Here is a 25,985-nt window from a genome sequence, read left to right on the forward strand (position 1 = left end):
CACAACACAATACCACAGATGTCTCAAGTTTTGAGGGAGCGTGCAATTGGCATGTTGACTGCAGGAATGTCCAGTAGACCTGAGAATTGAATGTCCATTTCTCTACCATAAGCCACCTCCAACATCGTTTTAGAGAATTTGGCAGTACGTCCAACCGGCCTCACAACCGCAGACCATGTGTAACCATGCCAGCCCAGGACCTCCACATCTGGTTTCTTCACCTGTGGGGTCGTTTGAGACCAGCCACCCGGGCAGCTGATGAAACTGAGGAGTATTTCTGTCTGTAATAAAGACCCTTTGTGGGGAAAAACTCATTCTGATTGGCTGGGCCTGGCTCCCCAGTTGGTGGGCCTGGCTCCCAAGTGGGTGGGCCTATGCCCTCCCAGGCCCAACCATGGCTGCACCCATGCCCAGTCATGTGAAATACATTGATTAGGGCCTATTTGATTTATTTCAATTGACTGATTTCGTTATATGAACTGTAACTCAGTAAAACCGTTGAAATTGTTGCATGTTGCGTTTAGATTTTTGTTCAGTATACTTGTTTTTTTGCATATCCCTGACTTTCCCTGGCCCTTCTTTCCTCTGGCCTGTCTTCTGTGGGTTCACCTGCTCAAACCTTTTCTCCATCCATCACTCCTTCTGATTTCCTTTTCCTTGCTTCTCTCTTTCTTGAAATACAAAAAATAAGTCGAAGACAGCATTCAAGTAATTAAAGAAGACAACTCTACATTTGAAATATAGTTGTAGTCTGTTCAAACGAGTATTTCACCACTGTTGCAACGAAAATACTGTATCCCTGACAAGTTCAACACACAGGAACACAAACGCCTCGCAGACAGACAGACAGCAAAGGAGCAGATTATTCGGGAGAGGAAATAAGCAAGAAATGTGTTGTGTGGTGAAGTCTTGCGCCACTCTCAGGGCTTTAGTCAATACTGCAGCACTTAAAAAAAAAACAAGTGTATTACAATCAATGCCTCTAAATAATATGGGGGGCATCTAGACGTTTCAGTTAGAATTCCAAATCCATGAAATTAAAACATTGTATCATTTTTATGTCAGACATTTTTGAAATACGACGTCATTACAAAGACAGCCCTTAGCAGCACACAATTTACATTTACATTTAAGTCATTTAGCAGACACTCTTATCCAGAGCGACTTACAAATTGGATTTACACAATGTGAGATGTTGCCAGTGTCCATACTTGATCAACCCATGACATTGATTAAAACAGGTATTTTATTTGCCGAAGGACTTCTTGTCTAATGGTAATGATGGTGTATGAAACTAACTCCACAGTTGTCTAATTGAAGGACAAAAATCGCCCTCACCCCCACACTCCCGTCAGAGAGCTTGCTGCTGGCGAGACCATAGAACTCAGTGGGCAAGACATTCGATTCATAGCTGCAAAATGGCCGACCGTCAACCAACTGACTTTCCAGCGCTTTAAAAACGATTTATTGTGCACATTAGCTAGATGTACAATATCATAGTACTTACTTTGAAATCAAGAGCACCAACGAGTATATTTCTTTGTTAGCCACATAACGTTACTTCACTATTCGTTTAGGGGCTGTTGATTTTCAAGTAGCCTCGAATGCCAAAAAAACTAGGATTTCGCACTGAAGCACTTTAGCCACAGATGAAAGAGGAAATAATCGTAGCTTTAGTTAGCTAGCTCTATTTCATATGTGATTCCTGAGGTGAGTATATCTTCGTTAATATTTGTAAAGTTGTTGGTTAGATGCATCGTGTGCATATTTTGCAATGATATGCATATTCCATAAATAAGAGGCTATTGCTAACAGTCTTGCAACGCAGCAGTTTTCTGTCGACATCGGTGCTAAAATATGACTAGCTAGCATGCTACAGAATGGATGTCGTCGCGCGAGTGAGCATCTGGAGAAGTTCTCCTGACGCTTAACGTTACTTCAGTCACGAGCGGACTAATGTAGCAAGATAAATCCGGAGTCTGGGTAGTAATCTTGCAGTAAATAATGCTGGCATACTTGTATTTTTTAAAAATGAAGATGGTGGTGTTAGCTAGTTAGTTTAGCAACTATCCGTTACAAGGTGTGTAGTTGGTCGACACAGCAGCTAGCTAGCTACATCTCTTTTACCTTGCTTGGTCGGTGCAAGACCTCGCGTGCACTAAACTATGAAGATGTTGGTACATTTACCGTTAGCTAGCGAACTACCTGTGTTGTGTGGATAGATAACGTTAGCTAGTTAACTACTCGGTTTCGTGATCTGAGCCTGTTGTCCGTGTCGTGTACATTTTTAGCCCGCCATAGTTTCATAACGATGGCTAACATGCATTGACATGCAGCGTTTTGGTTGTTAGCCACTGTTTCTGAATGGCCACCACCGGGGCTTAGCATTAGCTAGTTATATTTAGTTATATTGTAATAACTGTTGCACCTTCATACTTGTATAGCTAGCTAGCTATGTTGCTTATTCCCATACACGAAAAGTTACATGCGTGCATGAAGGACAGCTGTTGCAGCTAACGTAACTAGCTAAATAAGTCTGACTCTGTACCTCGAGCTCCCGAAATCATGACAACTGTGGCCCGTGGCTCACAGTGGGCCCCCCATAGGCTCTAACGTTAACTATGTCACTGAGAAAGAAGGGCCAAACAGCTGCTCACTCGCATCATGATCAGTTTCGTTGGCTTTATAGGTCATTTGCAGAGCATTGTGTCCATGATAATGTGTCACCTTGACTCTTATCAACAATGAGTGTGGTGGCAGTTCATGTCTATTTGTGATGTACAAGCACCGTTTTTTATTTGAATGCTTTCTTATGGGTTCCTTAAGCTAAATAGCAACCTGTTTAGTATATCTGACCTTTTGGAAACAGTACCTGAATTTTTATTTGTGTGTCAAGGCAGCCAGACTTCAGAACCCTTACACTGCTGTTATAGGCTAGCTAGCATAAAGTCATATGTTTGAAAACATGGCATTAGAAAGTGTGTCCCTCCCTTGTCAACAGGACTGGGCCTTTAGCATTCGAAGCTTAGGACAAGAACTGAACGCTCCATCCTTTTAATGGCTAACTCACAAGGCTTGGAGGGGAGGATAAGCCTGAAATTTCCTGCAGGTTTATTATGTGGATAATTACCCTATGAACAGTACAGCACCTGCCAAAAAATCTTCTGAGCCCTAGGCTGTAAATCATTGTGGATCACGCCAGAATACTGATTGTTCTAAGGAAAGTTGCACTGGTTTATGGTTTATAATGTTTTTCTTCTATTTCCTCTCTCCCACAGAAAGGAGTATCAGGAAAGGGAACAGTAGTTCATGGAAGACAAGAAAAGGAAGAAAGACGACAAAAGGAAAAGGGAAGCCTCTCAGAAGGTAAAGATGTATTTCCACGCCAACATACAACTTTGCCCTGAGTGATGCTGAGTTTAAATTGTTGCAGTCTTATCATTTTTCTTAGAACTTAAGTTATGACACAATAGTACTCTGATTAACCAGATTATAGGCTACATGATATCACCAAGTTGTGATGACCTGGCCAGCTGGGGCATATTCAATATTGCAAAGTTGTATGAAATACACACAACAAGTCTCAAGAAATTAAATGTAATGAAGAATTGATAGTTGATTAGTGTTGTTATGCCTGGCACTCTGTCCAGACCACAGTACTCTTCCAACCAGTCAGTGCCACTGCCACACATATTTTACTGTCTTTCATTGGCCACCTTTGCCATTCATACAGTGCTGTTTGGCTTTCACTTGAATGAATATCACCATATATGGCATCTGATGTACATTTGTCTTTTTTCAGGTTGCAGAGCAAAAAAACAAAGGTGAGCAGTGTCTTTGTGTCCTCTGCTAGATTCACCTGGTTGCTAAGTTCACAAGGCCCCACCTGTTTCTCGGTCTGCTCGTGCCGGTTTTGTCGTTCTCAACGCTAGCAATTTTTTTGCAACAACTAACAAGGATTTAGTACTGTTGTCCGTGAAATCACGATTTCGCAAGTGCTCGCATCTTTTTAATTTTCGGAAGGGGAGGGGACATTTGGTCCATAGACTTGCCCTAAACTGGCTGAGTTTCTGTTTTGGAGGGATGGAGACTTCGCTAGTCTCTTTAGTACATTTTCTAATATGTCTCCCACCAGAACTTAATCAAGCATCTGACGCAATTACGCAAGATTTTAGTTCTGGGTGTCTGAGCTTTGTTTTTTTATGCGGTTGGCTTTGTGCTTTGTCACACCAGTGACACACTATCCATCAGATAAAGAGCACAGTTTCTTTCCCTCTTCCATCCTTCTCACAAGTAACTGAATATTGGAATATATTAGGGAATACATTTGGAAAATATTGACATGCATTTGAAAATACTCAAATACAAATATTGAAATACTCCATGCATTTCAACTCAGGTCTGATGTGCCCTAGGTTTATTTTAAATGTATTGGGAAACAAGTAGAAAATAGTTTCAAATTAGACTTGGGCGGTATCCAAATTGTCATACTAACCTTGTGACATCCCAGGATATTCGGTAATACTGGCACTGAACACAAGAGGCGCTCTTTTCGAACCCCACTGAGGCTCTAATCCGAAGGTTAGCAATGCTAACAAGTACATGTAAAATCCCGTTGTGAATGCTAGCTAAATGCTAATGAACGCATTGCAAAATGTTATACAGTCTCTGACAAACTATTTGCAGGACAGACATCCCAGCTCTTAAAGTTATACAAGTAACTCAAAATTACTACTCTCAGTTTGCTGCACGCACAAAGCAATTATTAGACGGCAAGGCTCTTGATCCAGGAGGGGATTCTCTGCTGTTACCAAGACTGTCTTGATTTCGCAAGAAGCTAACCACTTAGCTAGATAACTAGCTACTAAATTAGCAAACCAAATGTTCAACTGCAGAGCATTTTAGACAGTTAACTTAGTTATAAGATATCTAGCTGGCAAACATTAAAGTTATAATTCCCATACTGTAACTAGATTTCCTGGCGCGTGCTGCACAGCAGTCAACGGTCTCTCGTCGTTATGTGCTTGAAAACATACACCATGTTGGCCTCCCGAGTGCCGCAGCGGTCTAAGCACTGCATCGCAGTGTTGCGGCGTCACCCATTCGATCCCAGGCTGTGTCATTACCAGCCTTGACCGGGTGTCCCGTAGGGCGGCGCACAATTGGCCCAGCGTTGTCCGGGTTAGGGGAGGGTTTGGCCGGGGGGGCTTTACTTGGCTCATTGCGCTCTAGCGACTCCTAGTTGCGGGCCTGGCGCCAGCAGGCTGACTTCGGTCTTCAGTTGAACAGTGTTTCCTCTGACACATTGGTGCAGCTGGCTTCCGGGTTAAGCAAGCGGGTGTTAAGAGGCGTGGTTTGGCGGGTCATGTTTTGGAGGATGCATGACTCGACCTTCGACTCTCCCAAGCCCGTTGGGAAGTTGCAGCGATGAGACAAGATCGTAATCACGAAATTGGGGAGAAAAGGGGGGTAAAAATTACAAGAAATAAAGAAAACATACACCATGTGACTGGGGACTACCCGTAAGCTTCAAAATGAAAAATAATGTGAAGGGTGAAATGAAGAACGCAGTCTGCTTTATCTCCTAACTTATTGCACAAGTTAATTGCAGTTATTTACTTAAAGTAGCTACAAATATTCAGATTTACAGTACCAGTCAAAAGTTTGGACACACCTACTCATTCAAGGGTTTTTCTTTTTTTTAAACTATTTTTTACATTGTAGAATAATAGTGAAGACATCAAAACTATGAAATAACACATGGAATCATGTATTAACCAAAAAAGTGTTAAACAAATCAAAATATATTTTATATTTGAGATTCTTCAAATAGCCACCCTTTGCCTTGATGACAGCTTTGCACACTCTTGGCATTCTCTCAACCAGATTCACCTGAAATGGTTTTCCAACAGTCTTGAAGGAGTTCCCACATATGCTGAGCACTTGTTGGCTGCTTTTCATTCACTCTGCCATCTGACTCATCCCAAACCATCTCAATTGGGTTGAGGTCGGGGGATTGTGGAGGCCAGGTCATGTGATGCAGCACTCCTTCACTCTCCTTCTTGGTAAAATAGCCCTTACACAGCCTGGAGGTGTGTTGGGTCATTGTCCTGTTGAAAAACAAATGATAGTCCCACTAAGCCCAAACCAAATGGGATGGCGTATCGCTGCAAAATGATGTGGTAGCCATGCTGGTTAAGTGTGCCTTGAATTCTAAATAAATCAGTGTCACCAGCAAAGCACCCCCACACCATAACACCTCCTCCATGCTTTACGGTGGGAACTACACATGCGGAGATCATCCGTTCACCCACACCGCGTATCACAATGACACAGCGGTTGGAACCAAAAATCTCCAGTTTGGACTCCAGACCAAAGGACAAATTTCCTCCGGTCTAATGTCTATTGCTCGTGTTTCTTGGCCCAAGCAGGTCTCTTCTTATTATTGTTGTCCTTTAGTAGTGGTTTCTTTGCAGCAATTCGACCATGAATGCCTGATTCACACAGTCCCCTCTGAACAGTTGATGTTGAGATGTGTCTGTTACTTGAACTCTGTGAAGCATATATTTGGGCTGCAATTTCTGAGGCTGGTAACTAATGAATGTATCCTCTGCAGTAGAGGTAACTCTGGGTCTTCCATTCCTGTGGCAGTCCTCATGAGAGCCAGTCATCATAGCGCTTGTCTTAAAGTAATGGACTGTCGTTTCTCTTTGCTTATTTGAGCTGTTCTTGCCATAATATGGACTTGGTCTTTTACCAAATAGGGCTATCTTCTGTATACCCCCCTACATTGTCACAACACAACTGATTGGCTCAAACGCATTAAGAAGGAAATATATTCCACAAATTTAAATTTTAAGAAGGCACACCTGTTAATTGAAATGCATTCCAGGTGACTACCTCATGACGCTGGTTGAGAGAATGCCAAGAGTGTGCAAAGCTGTCATCAAGGCAAAGGGTGGCTATTTGAAGAATCTCAAATATAAAATATATTTAGATTTGTTTAACATGTTTTTGGTTACTACATGATTCCATATGTGTTATTTCATAGTTTTGATGTCTTCACTATTATTCTACAATGTAAAAAATAAAAGAAAGCCCTTGAATGAGTAGGTGTGTCCAAACCTTTGACTGGTACTGTATAAAAAATCTGAAATAGTTTCAACGGTATTGAAAACCCATCCCGTGGATATTTCCAAATACCCCGCTAAATGGCCCAAGCCATACTATTTATAGGAAATTATTTGAAAATACTTTCAGATACTTAAAATAAAGTAGTATATTTGGCCACATTAATTGAAATACGCATGTATTTTAACCAGGTCTGGTCTATTGGTTAGATGCATGTGGCTATTTGCCTCTTATTTCAAACGATGATGATAGCTATATACAATGCTTTGTTATCCATTAGGACATTTTCTTTTAATTTCATATCACAATTTTTATGCTAAATGACCTTTATACTCCTTACTGACTTTTCCCCCTTCTCCTTCACCATGCAGTGCCAGAATTGACCAAGCCCTTGTCCACCCAGTCTCCTGCCGCCCCCAGCTCTGCTTCCCCCAGCCCTGGACCCACCCCCTCGGCATCCTCCTCCCCTGCCACCGCGGCTGCAGGCGGCGCCCCCCCTCAGGGCGGGAACAATGCGAAGCGGCCGGCGGTGGCCAACGGACAGCCCCCCGCAGCAGGCACCCAGGCCCCCCAGCGCTACATGCCCCGCGAAGTGCCCCCGCGATTCCGCTGCCAGCAAGACCACAAAGTGCTACTGAAGAGGGGCCAGCCGCCGCTGTCCTCCATGCTACTGGGGGGAGGCACTGGGGCAGGAGGGGGAGACGGCCCTAATCCAACCATGGCTGCTGCCTCAGGTGGGTGTCTGGCAGGAGTTGAAATGGAGCATCATGCAAAGTTAGGCTCTGTTTGAATACTTTAGAAGTGCATCCCACTTTCCCTTCTTTGTCTTGGTAGAATGTTTTGGGGAAAACAATCTGTTTTTTCTGTGTCCAAGTCTGTAAAGATTGGGCGGCAGTCAATGTGTGTGTCTACTTTAACCTTCCATTTAGGCATTAATCATGTGTCTTTATGTTGTTTCCCGTCCAGATTCCAGTCCAGGCTATGTGGGTCCAGCTGCACCCTCACTGCCCCTCACCTCATCATCCTCCTCATCGTCAATCGCTGCTTCTTCTTCTTCTTCAAATTATGCAAATTCCACGTGGGGGGCGGGCTCTGGCAGCCTGCCCTCCTCTCAGGGCAGGGAGAAGGTCATCGTGGACGGCTCGGACCTGGAGGAGTGGCCTAGCATCGCCACTGGCGACGGGAGCGGAGCAGTGGGAGGTGGAGCTTCAGGGCCAGGAAGCGGTAGTGAGTCGTCGGGGGAGGGCGGTGGTGGAATGCAGAACAGCTGTGCCTCATGGAAAGGTGGCGATCCTGGCAGTCCTTCACCCACTTCCTCTTTCTCAATGTCCAATGAATGTATGCTGTCCGGCAGTGTGGTGTGGGGGTCTGCTGCCTCACAATGTCCTGTAGGAGTGAATGCAGCCCCAGGGGTGTCATTGCCCACCATTCCCAAATCCTCCCCTCTCCCAGTGGGCCCTGATGGCTCCCTTGGTGGCAGTGCGGGGATCCCTGGTGCCAACTTCAACCCAAATGCCAATCCTTCCGCCTGGCCTGCCCTAGTGCAGCAGGATGGAGCTGGGGCAGCTTCCTCTGAGGGTGCCCCCCCCTCTTCCCTCCAGAGCCAGGCTGGGTCTCTGTCTGCCAACAACCCTCCCCCAGCCCTGGGGAACCCACCTCTAGCTGTGAATCAATCCGCTCATCAGCACCAACTTCACCAAATGCAATCCAGAGACAGAGAGCACCCAACGGACGGGGGGTGGGGCGGAGCGGCGCTGGAGTCCGGAGCGGGACCAAAAAATGCGGGGACAGGGGAGGGAGCTGATATAGACTGTGGGGTAGGAGGCAACGGGGGAGACAACCTCTCTGCTTCCCAAACCTCTTCCTCCTCATGGAGAGGCCAGCCTTTCCCCGCTGCTAACTCCAAAACGGGTGCCTCAAGGACTGATGGTTGGGAAGGGGGAACTGCTGAGGGTGGTGGAGGCTCGCGGTGGGGGTACAGCGCTCAGGGGGGTAATGGAGGGAAAGCCTGGGGTGCTGGAAGTGGGGGTAACACTCAGACCCCCGGGGTATCTCAGGGAGGGTGGGGAGGAGGAGGAGAGCAAGGCTCTTCAGTTGGAGACTGGGGAGGTAATTCAGGTGGGATGGGTGGAGGTGGAAATCCAGGAGGGGAGGCTGGTGGTGTCGGCGGCCGTAGCAGTAGCAGCAGCAGCAGTGGGGGCAGCATCGGCAACCCCCCTGCTGCCTCTTCCTCTCCCAAATCATCCACCACTACGACAAGAGCTTGGGACAATCAGAAGGGAGTTGGAGGGGGGGACGGAGGGGCAGGGGGGGACACAGGGGAGTGGGGGGGAGGCCAGGGCGGAAGAGGAGGTAATGCTTCATCCAGCGGTGGGGGAAACTCCAGAGGTGGAGGCGGCGGCAATCACAATCAACACCACGGGTACGGCCACCACCGGTATTCCCATCCCCCACCACCCAACCCTGAAGTGGCCTTACAGGCAATGCTCAGCCGCAATGACCTGGACCCGCGCGTCCTCTCCAACACGGGCTGGGGCCAGACCCAGATCAGACAGAACGTGGCCTGGGACCTAGAACCAGGAAAAGGAGGTTCTGGGTCGATTGCTTCATCCAAAAACTCTTCACCTCCCATTGGTCCGTCTTCTCAATACTCCACTGGCTCTGCTTCAACTACTGATTCTCCTTCCCTTCTCCCTGGCTCAGTTCCCAACCTGAACTCCAACCCTTCCCTGGGGACCTCTGGTAGCTCTGGGGAGGGCTGGGAGAGTGGTGGTAACAGCAGCAACAGTTGCAGCAACTCCCTACCCAACCGAGGACCACCTCACCCGGGATCCAACATGAGGAATCCTTCTGGTGTCACACAATCGGGGTCAATGACCACTGGAGCAGGTATGGGAGGAGGAGGAGGAGGCCTTGGACCAGGCCAGGGGAAGCCTACAGGATGCTGGGGTGGGGTAGGACCAGGGGAGAGCCAAGTAAAAGGATGGGGGAACGAAGGGTCAGAGTGGGGTGGAGGAAGGGAACGCAGTAGAGGTGGTGGAGGAGGAGGGTGGGCCGATAATGGACAACAGGGTAACCAAGGTGGAGGTGGCTGGGGAGGCAGCCAGGAGGAGAAAGGGACAGGAGGAGGATGGAAGGAGATGGGGAGGGATGGAGGAGGGTGTGGTGGACAGAGGGAGAGGGGTGGGGGGGACTGGGGAGAGCGAGAGGCCAAATCAAGCAGTGGAGGATGGGGAGAGGATAGGAAAGGAGGTGGGGGAGACTCAGAAATCGGTACGTGGGGTAGCTGGGACGAGGGAGCCCCGAGGAGAGCCTGGGGGACAGGAGGTACGGGTGGAGGAGGGGCAGGTGTGGACATGGGGGGCTCCAAACCCCACCAGGGACGTTGGGGGGGTGGGAAAATGCACCCGTCACAGATGCCAAACAGCCAGACGGCCTCTCTGAAAGGCCCCATGGCACAAAAGCAGCAGCAACAATCACAGCAGCCGCTACCGCAGCAAGCGCTGGACCCAGGGGACATACAAGGAGGAGGGGGCTGGGGGAGACCATCGGGCCCCCAGGCCCAGAACCAAAGCAGCTCCGGCTGGACGGCCGGACCCATCCCCAGCGGTCCTAAGGGAGGAGAGGGGCCGGAGTCCAGCGGGTGGGAGGAACCTTCACCACAATTCATTAGCAGGAAGATGGACATTGACGATGGGACGTCGGCTTGGGGAGACCCCAGCCAGTTTAATAACAAGGCTGTCAACCTGTGGGAGAAGAACGGCGCTCCAGCTGGTCAGCAGCTGCCAATGCACGGCCAAGGACCAGGACCACCGCCCCAACAGCAGCAGCAGCAGGGGCCTCCAGCTCTACAGCAGCAGCCTGGGCCTGGGAGGCAGCCCACTGGGATGGGAGGCAGGGACATCAACCCTAGCCATGGACCTGGACCTGGGAAAGCTCCAGGGATGGGTAAGAGACTAGCTGTTAGGCTAATGTGCTATACTTTATGATGCTGGGCTGTTCGCATTGATTTTTGAATATAAGATTAGGCCTATTACCTATCTTATAGACATGTGGAGTGGAAGGAAGGATTTGATGTTAAAGACATAATGGATAAGCCTTGTAGAAATCAATCTTTTCCCAGAAACCTATAGAGCACAGTACATAAATCAAACAAACCACTATCACTGATGGATACATCCCTATGCCTGCCTGTGTGTGTAGCTCCATCGTCTGGCTGGGATGGTGGCTCTCCCTCAGACCCCCCGGTGGACAACGGCACCGCAGCCTGGGGGAAGCCCACTGAGACCCCCACCGGCTGGGGAGACCCTGGGGAGGACCCTGGGAAGAACACCTCTGGCTGGGGAAACCCCTCACCCAATCCCATCAAATCTGGTAAGGGAACTAACTACTGTAACGCCTCAAAAAGACCTGACGATGTCTGACTAGGAACAGTGCATTCAGAGAGTATTCAGACCCCTTGACTATTCCCACATTTTGTTACGTTACGGCCTTCTTCTGAAATGGATTAAATAGTTTTTCCCCCTCATCAATCTACACACAATACCCCATAATGACAAAGCAAAAACAGGGTTGTAGACATTTTTGCAAATGAATAACAAAAAAAAACTGAAATATCACATTTACATAAGTATTCAGACCCTTTACTCAGTACTTTGTTGAAGCATCTTTGGCAGCGACTACAGCCTCGAGACTTCTTGGGTATGACGCTACAAGCTTGGCACACCTGTATTTGGGTAGTTTCTCCCATTCTCCTCTGCAGATCCTCCCAAGCTCTGTCAGGTTGGATGGGAGCGTTGCTGCACCGCTATTTTCAGGTCTCCAGAGATGTTAGATCGGGTTCAAGTCCGGGCTCTGGCTGGGCCACTCAAGGACATTCAGAGACTTGTCCCGAAGCCACTCCTGCGTTGTCTTGGCTGTGTGCTCAGGGTCGTTGTCCTGTTGGAAGGTGAACCTTTGCCCCAGTCTGAGGTCTTGATTGCTCTGGAGCAGGTTTTCATCAAGGTTCTCTCTGTACTTTGCTCCGTTCATCTTTCCCTCGATCCTGACTAGTCTCCCAGTCCCTGCCCCTGAAAACATCCCCACAGCATGATGCTGCCACCACCATGCTTCACCATAGGGATGGTGCCAGGTTTGCTCCAGACTTGACACTTGGCATTCAGGCCAAAGAGTTCAATCTTGGTTTCATAAGACCAGATAATCTTGTTTCTCATGGTCTGCATCCTTTAGGTGCCTTTTGGCAAACTCCAAGTGGGCTGTCATGTGCCTTTTTACTGAGGAGTGGCTTCCGTCTGGCCACTCTACCATAAAGGCCTGATTGGTGGAGTGCTGCAGAGATGGTTGTCCTTCTGGAAGATTCTCCCATCTCCACAGAGGTACTCTGGAGCGCTGTCAAAGTGACCATCGGGTTCTTGATCACCTCCCTGACCAAGGCCCTTCTCCCCCGATCGCTCAGTTTGGCCGGGCAGCCAGCTCTAGGAAGAGTCTTGGTGGTTCCAAACTTCTTCCATTTAAGAGTGATTGAGGTCAATTTTGTTGGTACCCTTCCCTAGATCTGTGCCTTGTCACAATCCTGTCTCGGAGCCCTACGGACAATTCCTTCGACCTCATGGCTTGGTTTTTGCTCTGACATGCACTGACAACTGTGGGACCTTAGACAGGTGTGTGCCTTTCCAAATCATGTCCAATCAATTGAATTTACCACAGGTGGACTCCAATCAAGTTGTAGAAACATCCCAAGGATGATCAATGGAAACAGGATGCACCTGAGCTCAATTTTGAGTCTCATAGCAAAGGGTCTGAATACTTATATTTCTTTTAGGTTTAATACATTTGCAAATATTTCTAAAAACCTGTTTTCACTTTGTCATTATGGGGTATTGTGTGTAGATTGAGGAACATTTTTTATTTAATCAATTTTCGAATAAGGCTTTACCGTAACAATGTGGAAAAAGTCAAGGGGTCTGAATACTTTCCGAATGCACTGTATATGTGTATGCAAAAAATTTTTTGTATTCCGAGGATTTCATTTAGAAAAAGTCCATGTTATCACACAAACCTGCAGCCGCTAGCTTGTCAGTTGACGTTTGAAGTTAGTGCCGTTCTGACCACGGAGCAGTGACCGAGTTCTAGTGCGCAGCGACCACTTTTGACCATGGCCGTAATAATATTATATTCACTCTAATCATGCTAAATCTTCAGAGTAAATCTTCTGTAACTTTTGAACCATATATGGTAGAGACATAGAGTTTGTTTACAAAATGTCTCCCAAAAATCTGGACACAGTCAAAGATTTGCAGTGTCATTGTAACACATAGCATATTATTGGTGTAATAATGCTACTCATTGTTATTTCCCTAGCAGGTTCAAAGTCTATGCAAGAAGGAGGCTGGGGTGAGGGAGACCAGGGATCGGTGGCTGCCTCGCGTCACTCCAGCTGGGAGGAAGAGGAGGAGGAGGGAGGAGCAGGGGTGTGGAACAGCATTGGGTCCCAGGGCAGCAGCTCTTCCTACAACAGTGGGGGCTGGGGCCAAGGTCACGGGGGCAAGAAGCCCAACAGCAAGGTAGGACAGCATCCACAATGGGTTTGGTTATATTTTGTATGGTTGTTGCCTCATTCAGATACTTGAGAGGAGTTGGATTGAGACCTTGGCTTCTTGTTTCATAATGGTTGTTCCAGAAAAAAACCTACTGCCAGAAATGTTATATCTGTATGTTTGTCTCTCAGGCTCCCCTGAAGAGTGGAGGAGGAGACTCCTGGATGAACCCCATGAACAAACAGTTCTCCAACATGGGGCTCCTGGTAAGTTTCAGAGAAAATACAAGGTTTAGAGCCCATAGACATCCACTGTGTGGGCACGCATAGGTTGTGTTTGCGATACTGTATGTCGTGAGAAATGTTTTGTAAATATTACAATGAGGATGCCATGCCAATAGTTATGTTGGGGTTGGTTATGATGGTGGTAGTGATGAAGATATGTGCTGTGTTTGCAGGGTGATGATCCTAGTGGGCGGCCTCTGGACTTGGCCCCTGGTCCTCCTCAGGATAAGAAAATGGAAGGAGAGAAGCGAGGGATGGGCCTGAACGACTACAATGGAGAGATGCGTAAAGGAGGGCAGAGAGGTGTGGGAGGAGGAGGGATGGTCTACCGTTCACCTGGTTCCAAAGAGATGGGGCCTGGCGACCCTGGGCCTTACTATGACAAGGTTGGTACCCCAGACATCACAACGCTCTCTGGATGTGTCCCAAATGGCACCCTATTCCCTTTATAGTACACTACTTTTGGCCAAAACTAGTGCACTCTAAAGGGTATAGGGTTCCATTTCGGACGCAACTGCTGTGTGACTTTGATTGTTCTCAAAGTATCTCTTGTCTCGTTAACACTTTCATCTATGTCTCTTTCTTCCCTCCCCCACTTCTTTTGGTATCCTTCTTCCTGTCCCCACCTTCTTTTGGTATCCTTCTTCCTGACCCCACCTTCTTTTGGTGTCCTTCTTCCTGACCCCTCCTCCTTTTGATATTTTTCTTCCTGTCCCTTCCCTGTCTTGCCTACTTCTTCCCCCAAATTGGGAAACTACTTCGATTGGCTGTCACTGCGATCAGCAGACCTTGCCTTTCACCAATCAGGATGGGTGCCTTGGGGAGGAGTACTCTCCGCCCACTGTCTACAAGCCCTCCCCCCTCTACAACCACACTATCCCCCCTAGACAAGTAAGGCTGTGTCGCTCTGTCTCCATCAGACCATCAGCTCATTGCTTCACTATTTACCTGGTCCCAGATCTGTTTCTGCTTTAGCCAACTCTATTGTTGTTATTCCATAAGTACATAAAGATCTGTGACCAGGCTACTTCACCACATCTCCCTGTAGATATAAACTTATCTTACTGTCCATCCCTCAAATTGTATTCTTAAAAAATCAATGAGTACATATCATTAATTTAAAAGTTAAAAAAATGTATGTATCAATCACAGATTTTCCCTTTTAAACATCAAGTAAAAAATACCCCAAAATCAGCTCCTCTGTGTCAATGTCATTTCCCACCCTATCACCCTCATCTTAATGTCTGTTAAAGAGTCAGCCATGTTTGTAACCCTCTCCCTCCCTCTATCTGTTCCCTTGTCAGGGTGGTCATAACGTGTTTGGCAGCAGCGGTGGTGGGATGCCCCCGTCCAGACACCAGCCCGGTGTGCCACCCATAAACCCGTCCGCAGGGATACGAGCACAAGTGCCTCATCAGTTCCTGTCACCTCAGGTACAGTTTTTTATATATTTTTTATACATTTGATCAGACTCTAGAAGTAATCAGTTGTTTTAACGTTCACCTTTACAAGGCTTTTTTCAACAGACTTGCGGATCAATATCCCTTATGTAAATCAGTCTCCTATATGCCCCAACCTCTGCTCAGAACAATAGATGTTTGGTCCGTTGGCTTCTTAGTAAGTTCTTTCTGTGAAACATGTTGTTTCCAGAGATGTGATTTATTTCACCAGCCTGCCTTGATCATCGGCTAATGGAAGTGATTAGGTGACCACACTCAATGGAGGAAGAAACCCTCACCAAATCGATGAGTAGTGCACTCACTGATTTGCTGTTTTCAGAAGGAATGTGCTAGACAGAAGATACTTTATATTCCACGTTCCCATGGTAACACCGATGGTCCGTGTTCCAGGTGCCAGGTTCCGTGCTGAAGCAGATGCCGCCTCCCAGCACCAGCGTAGGTGGAGTCGGGGGTGGGGTGGGGGGTGTAGGAGGGGGCGTGTTCCCCCCTCAGCTGTCCCCCCAGCACATCGCCATGCTGAGCAGCATCTACCCCCCGCACATCCAGTTCCAGCTGGTGAGTAGCTATACTCATATACAACTCTAGAATGAGCACAGTAGTGGTCAGAGAACAAAGCCTTGAGGAACACCAAAACTTACCTTAGATTTGTTCTGATTAAAGCCATGTTGGCTGAACCATCAATGTTTTTATATACCTATATAAAAGGTATATAAATATTCGGAAAGTATTCAGACACGTTCACTTTTTCCACATTTTACGTTACAGCCTTATTCTAAAATAGATTTTTTTTTTTCTCATCAATCTGCACACAATACCCCATAATGACAAAGCAAAAACAGGTTTTTAGATATGTTTGCAATTTTTTATTTTATTTTTTACAACAACTGAAATATCACATTTATGTAAGTATTCAGACCCTTTACTCAGTACATTGTTGAAGCACCTTTGGCAGCAATTACAGCCTTGAGTCTTCTTGGATATGACGCTACAAGCTTGGCGCGCCTGTATTTGGGGAGTTTCTCCCATTCTTCTATGCAGATCCTCTCAAGCTCTGTCAGGTTGGATGGGAGCGTTGCTGCACCGCTATTTTCAGGTCTCTCCAGAGATGTTAGATCGGGGTCAAGTCCGGGCTTTGGCTGGGCCACTCAAGGACATTCAGAGACTTGTCCCGAAGCCACTCCTGCGTTGTCTTGGCTGTGTGCTTAGAGTCGGTGTCCTGTTGGAAGGTGAACCTTTGCCTTGGAGCATGTTTTCATCAAGGATCTCTCTGTACTTTGCTCCGTTCATCTTTCCCTCGATCCTGACTAGTCTCCCAGTCCCTACCGCTGAAAAACATCCCCACAGCACCATGCGTCACCGTAGGGATGGTATTGGCCAGGTGATGAGCGGTGCCTGGTTTCCCACAGACGTAACACTTAGCATTCAGGCCAAAGAGTTCCATCTTGGTTTCATCAGACCAGAGAATCTTGTTTCTCATGGTCTGAGAGTCTTTAGGTGCCTGTTGGCAAACTCCAAGCGGGCTGTCATGTGCCTTTTACTGAGGAGTGGCTTCCGTCTGGCCACTCTACCATAAAGACCTGATTGGTGGAGTGCTACAGAGATGGTTGTCCTTCTTGAAGGAGGAACTCTGGAGCTCTGTCAAAGTGACCATCGGGTTCTTGTTCACCTCCCTGACCAAGGCCCTTCTCCCCCGATTGCTCAATTTGGCCGGGCGGCCAGCTCTAGGAAGAGTCTCTTTGATTCCAAACTTCTTCCATTTAAGAGTGATTGAGGCCAATTTTTTTGGTACCCTTCCCCAGATCTGTGCCTCAACACAATCCTGTCTCGGAGCTCTACGGACAATTTCTTCATGGCTTGGTTTTTGCTCTGACATGCACTGTCAACTGTGGGACCTTAGTGTGTGCCCTTCCAAATCATGTCCAATCAATTGAATTTACCACATGTGGACTCCAATCAAGTTGTAGAAACATCTCAAGGATGATCAATGGAAACAGGATCCACCTGAGCTCAATACCGAGTATCATAGCAAAGGGTCTGAATACTAATGGAAATAAGGTTTTTCTGTTTTTTTAGGTTTAATAAATGTACAAAAATGTCTTGCCTGTTTTCGCGTTGTCATTATGGGATATTGTGTGTAGATTGATGAGGGTTTATATTTTTTAAATCAATTTTAGAATAAGGCTGTAACGTAACAAAATGTGGAAAAAGTGAAGAGGTCTGAATACTTTCCGAATGTACTGTAGGCCTATGAGAAGTACCAATTTGTTAAAAAAATTAGACGGTCTCCATCTTTTGAGAACTTACGGCTCTATCAACCATCCACCTCTGTTCATACCCCTCCTCCCTGTAGCTGCTGTGTTCAGACTGCCCTCCTCTTCTTTAGGGTGTTGTAACAGGTGTTTACAGTCGTCTATCCCTCTCCCCCAGGCCTGCCAACTTCTCCTCCAGCAGCAGCAGCAGAACCCCCAGCAGCAGCAGCTCACCTCACCACAGCAGCTCCAACAGCTCCTACAGAACCAGAGGAAGTTCCCCCAAAACCCACGCCAGCAGGCCGACCCACAACAGGTACTACTTCTACTGCTGCTATTACTGTTTTTTTTTTTTTTTTATTAATTTTTTATTTAACCTTTATTTAACCAGGTAAACCAGTTGAGAACAAGTTCTCATTTACAACTGCGACCTGGCCAAGATAAAGCAAAGCAGTGCGATAAAAACAACAACACAGAGTTACATATGGGGTAAAACAAAACAAAGTCAAAAATACAACAGAAATACATATAATATACAGTGTGCAAATTTAGCAAGTTATGGAGGTAAGGCAATAAAATAGGCTATAGTGCAAAATAATTACAATTAGTATTAACACTGGAATGATAGATGTGCAAGAGATGATGTGCAAATAGAGATACTGGGGTACAAATGAGCAAAATAAATAACAATATAGGGATGAGGTAGTTGGGCGGGCTAATTTCAGATGGGCTGTGTACAGGTGCAGTGATCGGTAAGGTGCTCTGACAACTGATGCTTAAAGTTAGTGAGGGAGATAAGTGTCTCCAGCTTCAGAGTCAAGGATCGGTAGGATAGTCAGTTTTACGAGGACATGTTTGGCAGCATGAGTGAAGGAGGCTTTGTTGCGAAATAGGAAACCGATTCTAGATTTAACTTTGGATTGGAGATTCTTAATGTGAGTCTGGAAGGAGAGTTTACAGTCTAACCAGACACCTAGATATTTGTAGTTGTCCACATACTCTAGGTCAGACCCGTCGAGAGTAGTGATTCTAGTCGGGTGGGCGGGTGCAAGCAGCGTTCGGTTGAAGAGCATGCATTTAGTTTTACTAGTGTTTAAGAGCAGTTGGAGGCTACTGAAGGAGTGTTGTATGGAATTGAAGCTCGTTTGGAGGTTTGTTAACACAGTGTCCAATGAAGGGCCAGATGTATACAAAATGGTGTCGTCTGCGTAGAGGTGGATCTGAGAGTCACCAGCAGCAAGAGCGACGTCATTGATATACACAGAGAAAAGAGTCGGCCCAAGAATTGAACCCTGTGGCACCCCCATAGAGACTGCCATAGGTCCAGACAACAGGCCCTCCGATTTGACACATTGAACTCTATCTGAGAAGTAGTTGGTGAACCAGGCGAGGCAGTCATTTGAGAAACCAAGGCTATTTAGTCTGCCAATAAGAATGCGGTGGTTGACACAGTCGAAAGCCTTGGCCAGGTCAATGAAAACGGCTGCACAGTACTGTCTATTATCGATCGCGGTTATAATATCGTTTAGGACCTTGAGCGTGGCTGAAGTGCACCCATGACCAGCTCGGAAACCGGATTGCATAGCGGAGAAGGTACGGTGGGATTCGAAATGGTCGGTGATCTGTTTGTTGACTTGGCTTTCAAAAACTTTTGAAAGGCAGGGCAGGATGGATATGGGTCTGTAACAGTTTGGATCTAGAGTGTCACCCCCTTTGAAGAGGGGGATGACCGCGGCAGCTTTCCAATCTCTGGGGATCTCAGACGTTACGAAAGAGAGGTTGAACAGGCTAGTAATAGGGGTTGCGACAATTTCGGCGGCTAGTTTTAGAAAGAAAGGGTCCAGATTGTCTAGCCCAGATGATTTGTAGGGGTCCAGATTTTGCAGCTCTTTTAGAACATCAGCTGTCTGGATTTGTGTGAAGGAGAAGCGGGGGGGGCATGGGCAAGTTGCAGCGGAGGGTGCAGAGCTGGTGGCCGGGGTAGTGGTAGCCAGGTGGAAAGCATGGCCAGCCGTAGCAAAATGCTTGTTGAAATTCTCGATTATTGTAGATTTATCGGTGGTGATAGTGTTTCCTAGCCTCAGTGCAGTGGGCAGCTGGGAGGAAGTGCTCTTATTTTCCATGGACTTTACAGTGTCCCAAAACTTTTTGGAGTTAGTGCTACAGGATGCAAATTTCTGTTTGAAAAAGTTAGCCTTTGCTTTCCTAACTGCTTGTGTATATTGGTTCCTAACTTCCCTGAAAAGTTGCATATCGCGGGGGCTATTTGATGCTAATGCAGTACGCCACAGGATGTTTTTGTGCTGGTCAAGGGCAGTCAAGTCTGAGGAGAACCAGGGGCTATATCTGTTCTTAGTTCTGTATTTTTTGAATGGGGCATGTCTATTTAAGATTGAGAGGAAATTACTTTTAAAGAACAACCAGGCATCCTCTACTGACGGAATGAGATCTATATCCATCCAGGATACCTGGGCCAGGTCAATTAGGAAGGCCTGCTCGCTGAAGTGTTTTTGGGAGCGTTTGACAGTGATGAGGGGTGGTCGTTTGACCGCGGACCCGTTACGGACGCAGGCAATAAGGCAGTGATCGCTGAGATCCTGGTTGAAGACAGCGGAGGTGTATTTAGAGGGTAAGTTAGTCAGGATGATATCTATGAGGGTACCCATGTTTACGGATTTAGGGTTGTACCTGGTAGGTTCGTTGATAATTTGTGTGAGATTGAGGGCATCTAGTTTAGATTGTAGGATGGCCGGGGTGTTAAGCATATCCCAATTTAGGTCACCAAGCAGTACGAACTCTGAGGATAGATGGGGGGCAATCAATTCACATATGGTGTCCAGGGCACAGCTGGGGGCTGAGGGGGGGTCTGTAGCAAGCGGCAACAGTGAGAGATTTATTTCTGGAAAGGTGGATTTTTAGAAGTAGAAGCTCAAACTGTTTGGGCACAGACCTGGATAGTATACTGTTACCACTAGTACTATATTGGTTTGGAGATGACAGGCCTAATACAGAAGCATGTCTGTTCTATTAAATATATTCCCAAATACACTGAACAAAAATATAAACGCAACATGTAAAGTGTTGGTCCCATGTTTCATGAGCTGAAATAAAAGATCCCAGAAATGTCCCATACACACAAAAAGCTTATTTCTCTCAAATTCAGGACAAATTTGTTTACATCCCTGTTAGTGAGCATTTTTCCTTTGCCAAGATAATCCATCCACCTGACAGGTGTGACATATCAAGAAGCTGATTAAACAGCATGATCATTACACAGGTGCACCTTGTGCTTGGGACAATAAAAGGCCACTCTAAAATGTGCAGTTTTGTCACAACACAATGCCACAGATGTCTCAGGTTTTGAGGGAGCGTGCAATTGGCATGCTGACTGCAGGAATGTCCACCAGAGCTGTTGCCAGAGAATTTGTCAATTTCTCTACCATAACCGCCTCCAATATCATTTTAGAGAATTTGGCAGTACATCCAACCGGCCTCACAACCGCAGACCACGTGTATGCCGTTGTGTGGGTGAGCGGTTTGCTGATGTCAACTTTAAGAGTGCCCTATACATTTACATTTTAGTCATTTAGCAGACGCTCTTATCCAGAGCAACTTACTGTTAGTGCATACATTATTTTACATGTTATTTTTCGTACTGGCCCCCCGTGGGAATCGAACCCACAACCCTGGCGTTGCAAACGCCATGCTCTACCAACTGAGCTACATCCCTGCCGGCCATTCCCTCCCCTACCCTGGACGACGCTGGGCCAATTGTGTGCCACCCCATGGGTCTCCCGGTCGCGGCCAGCTACGACAGAGCCTGGATTCGAACCAGGATCTCTAGTGGCACAGCTAGCACTGCGATGCAGTGCCATAGACCACTGCGCCACTCGGGAGGTGGTGACGGTGGGTTTATGGTATGGGCAGGTATAAGCTACAAACAATTAACACAATTGCATTTTATCGATGACAATTTGAATGCACAGAGATACTGTGATGAGATCCTGAGGCCCATTGTCGTGCTATTCATCCGCCGCCATCACTTCATGTTTCAGCATGATAATGCACGGCCCCATGTCGCAAGGATCTGTACACAATTCCTGGAAGCTGAAATGCTGTGTGCACTGAACTGAAATGTATGATTGTTGCTGACACTCCGATGTTCAGATGAAGGGAATTAAATAGTCTATAATATGCACCACCGTGGCGCTTAACTCAGACAGTGGTGTGCCTACTGAAGCTGCTGGAAATGTAATTCAATGGCTAAACTTTATCACTTAGGATGCAACTTTCCAGTGCTACTATTTTTGCCATGTAATGTTGTTATTAAAACAAAATCAGACAACCTCATAGTAGAATAATTTATCTATTAACCTAGTCTGCTTGTGTGTTCTATGCAAGATAAATATTCCTCTCAAGGCACATTCAAGATCACATACACATATTTAGCAGATGTATGTGACCAATACAGAAAGAATACTATTTTGCAGAAAGAATACTATATTTCCCTTTGACGGAGTGATGCTGAATGTAAAAAATTGCTCAACTTATCCCACTCTCCCTTAAATTAGGTTTTCTTAATTGAAAAATACTAAATCTGTTGAAACCAAATATATGATTCAATGCCAAATGTTTTATTTGATTATTACCAAACCTATATTTCAAGTTGCAACCTATTTCTTTCAGCACTAAACTTGACATTCACGCTCATGGATTTGCAAAGATGATAAACTGAAAGCCATGCTCCAAATAGGCCACGCCCCTAATTATTCTGATAGGCTGCCGCGGCTATATTGCTCCCACCGCTATTCAATAGTGATGGGAAAACAAGGCTATCAAATCAAATTTTATTGGTCACACACATTTTTTTAGCAGTTATTGCGGGTGTAGCGAACTGCTTGTGTTTCTAGCTCCAACAGTGCAGTAGTATCTAACAATTCACAACAATACACACAAATCTAAAAGTAAAATAATGGAATTGAGAAATATATAAATATTATGACGAGCAATGTCGGAGTGGCATTGACTAAATTACAATAGAATAGAATACAGTATATACATATGAAATGAGTAAACATGATGTAAACATTATTAAAGTGGCCAGTGATTCCATGTCTATGTATATAGGGTAGCAGCCTCTAAGGTGGCTATTTAACAGTCTGATGGCCTTGAAATAGAAGCTGTTTTTCAGTCTCTCGGTCCCAGCTTTGATGCACCTGTACTGACCTCGCCTTCAGGATGATAGTGGCGTGAACAGGCCGTGGCTCGGGTGGTTGATGTCCTTGATGATATTTTTGGCCTTCCTGTGACATCAGGTGCTGTAGGTGTCCTGGAGGGCAGGCAGTGTGCCCCCGGTGATTCGTTGGGAAGACCGCACCACCCTCTGGAGAGCCCTGCGGTTGCAGGCGGTGCAGTTGCCGTACCAGGCGGTGATACAGCCCGACAGGATGCTCTCAATTGTGCATCTGTAAAAGTTTGTGTGGGTCTTAGGGGCCAAGCCGAATTTCTTCAGCCTCCTGAAGAGGCACTGTTGCGCTTTCTTCACCACACTGTCTGTGTGGGTGGACCATTTCAGATTGTCAGTGATGTGTACGCCAAGGAACTTGAAGCTTTCCACCTTCTCCACTGCGGTCCCGTCGATGTGGATTGGGGGCGTGCTCCCTCTGTTGTTTCCTGAAGTCCACGATCAGCTCCTTCAGTTTGATGACGTTGAGGGAGAGGTTATTTTCCTGGCACCACTCCGCGAGAGCCATAGGGATGGAAACGTATTCTGACAAGAAGTCAAAGCATAACAAAGTTTTGGCCTTTGTTGGAAGAGGGGGATCCCAGTTTTCAATTGCTACAACGTTTATTTGTCTGCTCCTTCAATTGCGCGAGTGGCATCGTTTTACAAATGCAGTTACAACCGCATTTCAAACATTAGGCGCAACAGAGCTCTTAAAGGGGCAATGGCATCTTAAAAGGGCAATGACGTAGGCCTACTTTGTAATAGAAACACTTATTTTTTTGAGCGAATAATAATTTATATACAGTTGAAGTCGGAAGTTTACATACACTTAGGTTGGAGTCATTAAAACTTGTTTTTCAACCACTCCACAGATTTCTTGTTAACAAACTATGGTTTTGGCAAGTCGGTTAGGACATCTACGTTGTGCATGACACAAGTAATTTTTCCAACAATTGTTTACAGACAGATTTTTTCGCTTATAATTCACTGTATCACAATTCCAGTGGGTCAGAAGTTTATATACAGTGGGGGAAAAAAGTATTTAGTCAGCCACCAATTGTGCAAGTTCTCCCACTTAAAAAGATGAGAGAGGCCTGTAATTTTCATCATAGGTACACGTCAACTATGACAGACAAATGGAGAAAAAATATCCAGAAAATCACATTGTAGGATTTTTAATGAATTTATTTGCAAATTATGGTGGAAAATAAGTATTTGGTCACCTACAAACAAGCAAGATTTCTGGCTCTCACAGACCTGTAACTTCTTCTTTAAGGGGCTCCTCTGTCCTCCACTCGTTACCTGTATTAATGGCACCTGTTTGAACTTGTTATCAGTATAAAAGACACCTGTCCACAACCTCAAACAGTCACACTCCAAACTCCACTATGGCCAAGACCAAAGAGCTGTCAAAGGACACCAGAAACAAAATTGTAGACCTGCACCAGGCTGGGAAGACTGAATCTGCAATAGGTAAGCAGCTTGGTTTGAAGAAATTAACTGTGGGAGCAATTATTAGGAAATGGAAGACATACAAGACCACTGATAATCTCCCTCGATCTGGGGCTCCACGCAAGATCTCACCCCGTGGGGTCAAAATGATCACAAGAACGGTGAGCAAAAATCCCAGAACCACACGGGGGGACCTAGTGAATGACCTGCAGAGAGCTGGGACCAAAGTAACAAAGCCTACCATCAGTAACACACTACGCCGCCAGGGACTCAAATCCTGCAGTGCCAGACGTGTCCCCCTGCTTAAGCCAGTACATGTCCAGGCCCGTCTGAAGTTTGCTAGAGTGCATTTGGATGATCCAGAAGAGGATTGGGAGAATGTCATATGGTCAGATGAAACCAAAATAGAACTTTTTGGTAAAAACTCAACTCGTCGTGTTTGGAGGACAAAGAATGCTGAGTTGCATCCAAAGAACACCATACCTACTGTGAAGCATGGGGGTGGAAACATCATGCTTTGGGGCAGTTTTTCTGCAAAGGGACCAGGACGACTGATCCGTGTAAAGGAAAGAATGAATGGGGCCATGTATCGTGAGATTTTGAGTGAAAACCTCTTTCCATCAGCAAGGGCATTGAAGATGAAACGTGGCTGGGTCTTTCAGCATGACAATGAAGGAGTGGCTTCATAAGAAGCATTTCAAGGTCCTGGAGTGGCCTAGCCAGTCTCCAGATCTCAACCCCATAGAAAATCTTTGGAGGGAGTTGAAAGTCTGTGTTGCCCAGCGACAGCCCCAAAACATCACTGCTCTAGAGGAGATCTGCATGGAGGAATGGGCCAAAATACCAGCAACAGTGTGTGAAAACCTTGTGAAGACTTACAGAAAACGTTTGACCTGTGTCATTGCCAACAAAGGGTATATAACAAAGTATTGAGAAACTTTTGTTATTGACCAAATACTTATTTTCCACCATAATTTGCAAATAAATTCATAAAAAATCCTACATTGTGATTTTCTGGATTTTATTTTCTCATTTTGTCTGTCATAGTTGACGTGTACCTATGATGAAAATTACAGGCCTCTCTCATATTTTTAAGTGGGAGAACTTGCACAATTGGTGGCTGACTAAATACTTTTTTTCCCCACTGTACACTAAGTTGACTGTGCCTTTAAACAGCTTGGAAAATTCCAGAAAATGATGTTATGGCTTTAGAAGCTTCTGATTGACTCAAATGATGTCAATTAGCCTATTGGTGGTGTACCTGTGGATGTATTTCAAGGCCTACCTTCAAACTCAGTGCCTCTTTGCTTGACATCATGGGAAAATCAAAAGAAATCAGCCAAGACCTCAGAAAAGAAATTGTAGACCTCCACAAGTCTGGTTCATCCTTGGGAGCAATTTCCAAACGCCTGAAGGTACGAACAATAGTACGCAAGTGTAAACACCATGGGACCACGCAGCAGTCATACTGCTCAAGAAGGAGACGCGTTCTGTCTCCTAGAGATGAACGTACTTTGGTGCGAAAAGTGCAAATCAATCCCAGAACAACAGCAAAGGACCTTGTGAAGATGCTGGAGGAAACAGGTACCAAAGTATCTATATCCACAGTAAAACGAGTCCTATATCAACATAACCTGAAAGGCCGC

General features: G+C 46.1%; 1 protein-coding gene across 4 annotated transcripts in view; it reads left to right on the forward strand.

Moving 5' to 3' along the window:
- The first annotated feature begins 1,425 nt into the window (after positions 1-1,425).
- tnrc6ba (trinucleotide repeat containing adaptor 6Ba) overlaps positions 1,426-25,985 on the forward strand; it is a 33,546-nt gene continuing 8,986 nt past the window's right edge. For 2 of the 4 annotated variants that reach the window (XM_084141485.1, XM_084141486.1), the window contains exons 1-12: positions 1,426-1,710; positions 3,279-3,366; positions 3,803-3,824; positions 7,503-7,865; positions 8,098-11,079; positions 11,335-11,505; positions 13,495-13,694; positions 13,859-13,933; positions 14,125-14,337; positions 15,256-15,384; positions 15,802-15,966; positions 17,839-17,976. In XM_084141485.1, the coding sequence (XP_083997611.1) occupies positions 3,310-3,366; positions 3,803-3,824; positions 7,503-7,865; positions 8,098-11,079; positions 11,335-11,505; positions 13,495-13,694; positions 13,859-13,933; positions 14,125-14,337; positions 15,256-15,384; positions 15,802-15,966; positions 17,839-17,976 (4,515 nt within the window). In that variant the 5' untranslated portion in view covers positions 1,426-1,710; positions 3,279-3,309. Of the gene's footprint in view, positions 1,711-3,278; positions 3,367-3,802; positions 3,825-7,502; positions 7,866-8,097; positions 11,080-11,334; positions 11,506-13,491; positions 13,695-13,858; positions 13,934-14,124; positions 14,338-14,734; positions 14,843-15,255; positions 15,385-15,801; positions 15,967-17,838; positions 17,977-25,985 lie in introns of all 4 variants that reach the window. The other 2 variants (XM_084141483.1, XM_084141484.1) reach the window with 2 other exon arrangements.

This window comes from Coregonus lavaretus (assembly GCF_964263955.1).
Source record: "Coregonus lavaretus genome assembly, chromosome: 25".
In the NCBI taxonomy this organism is placed as follows: Eukaryota; Metazoa; Chordata; class Actinopteri; order Salmoniformes; family Salmonidae; genus Coregonus; species Coregonus lavaretus.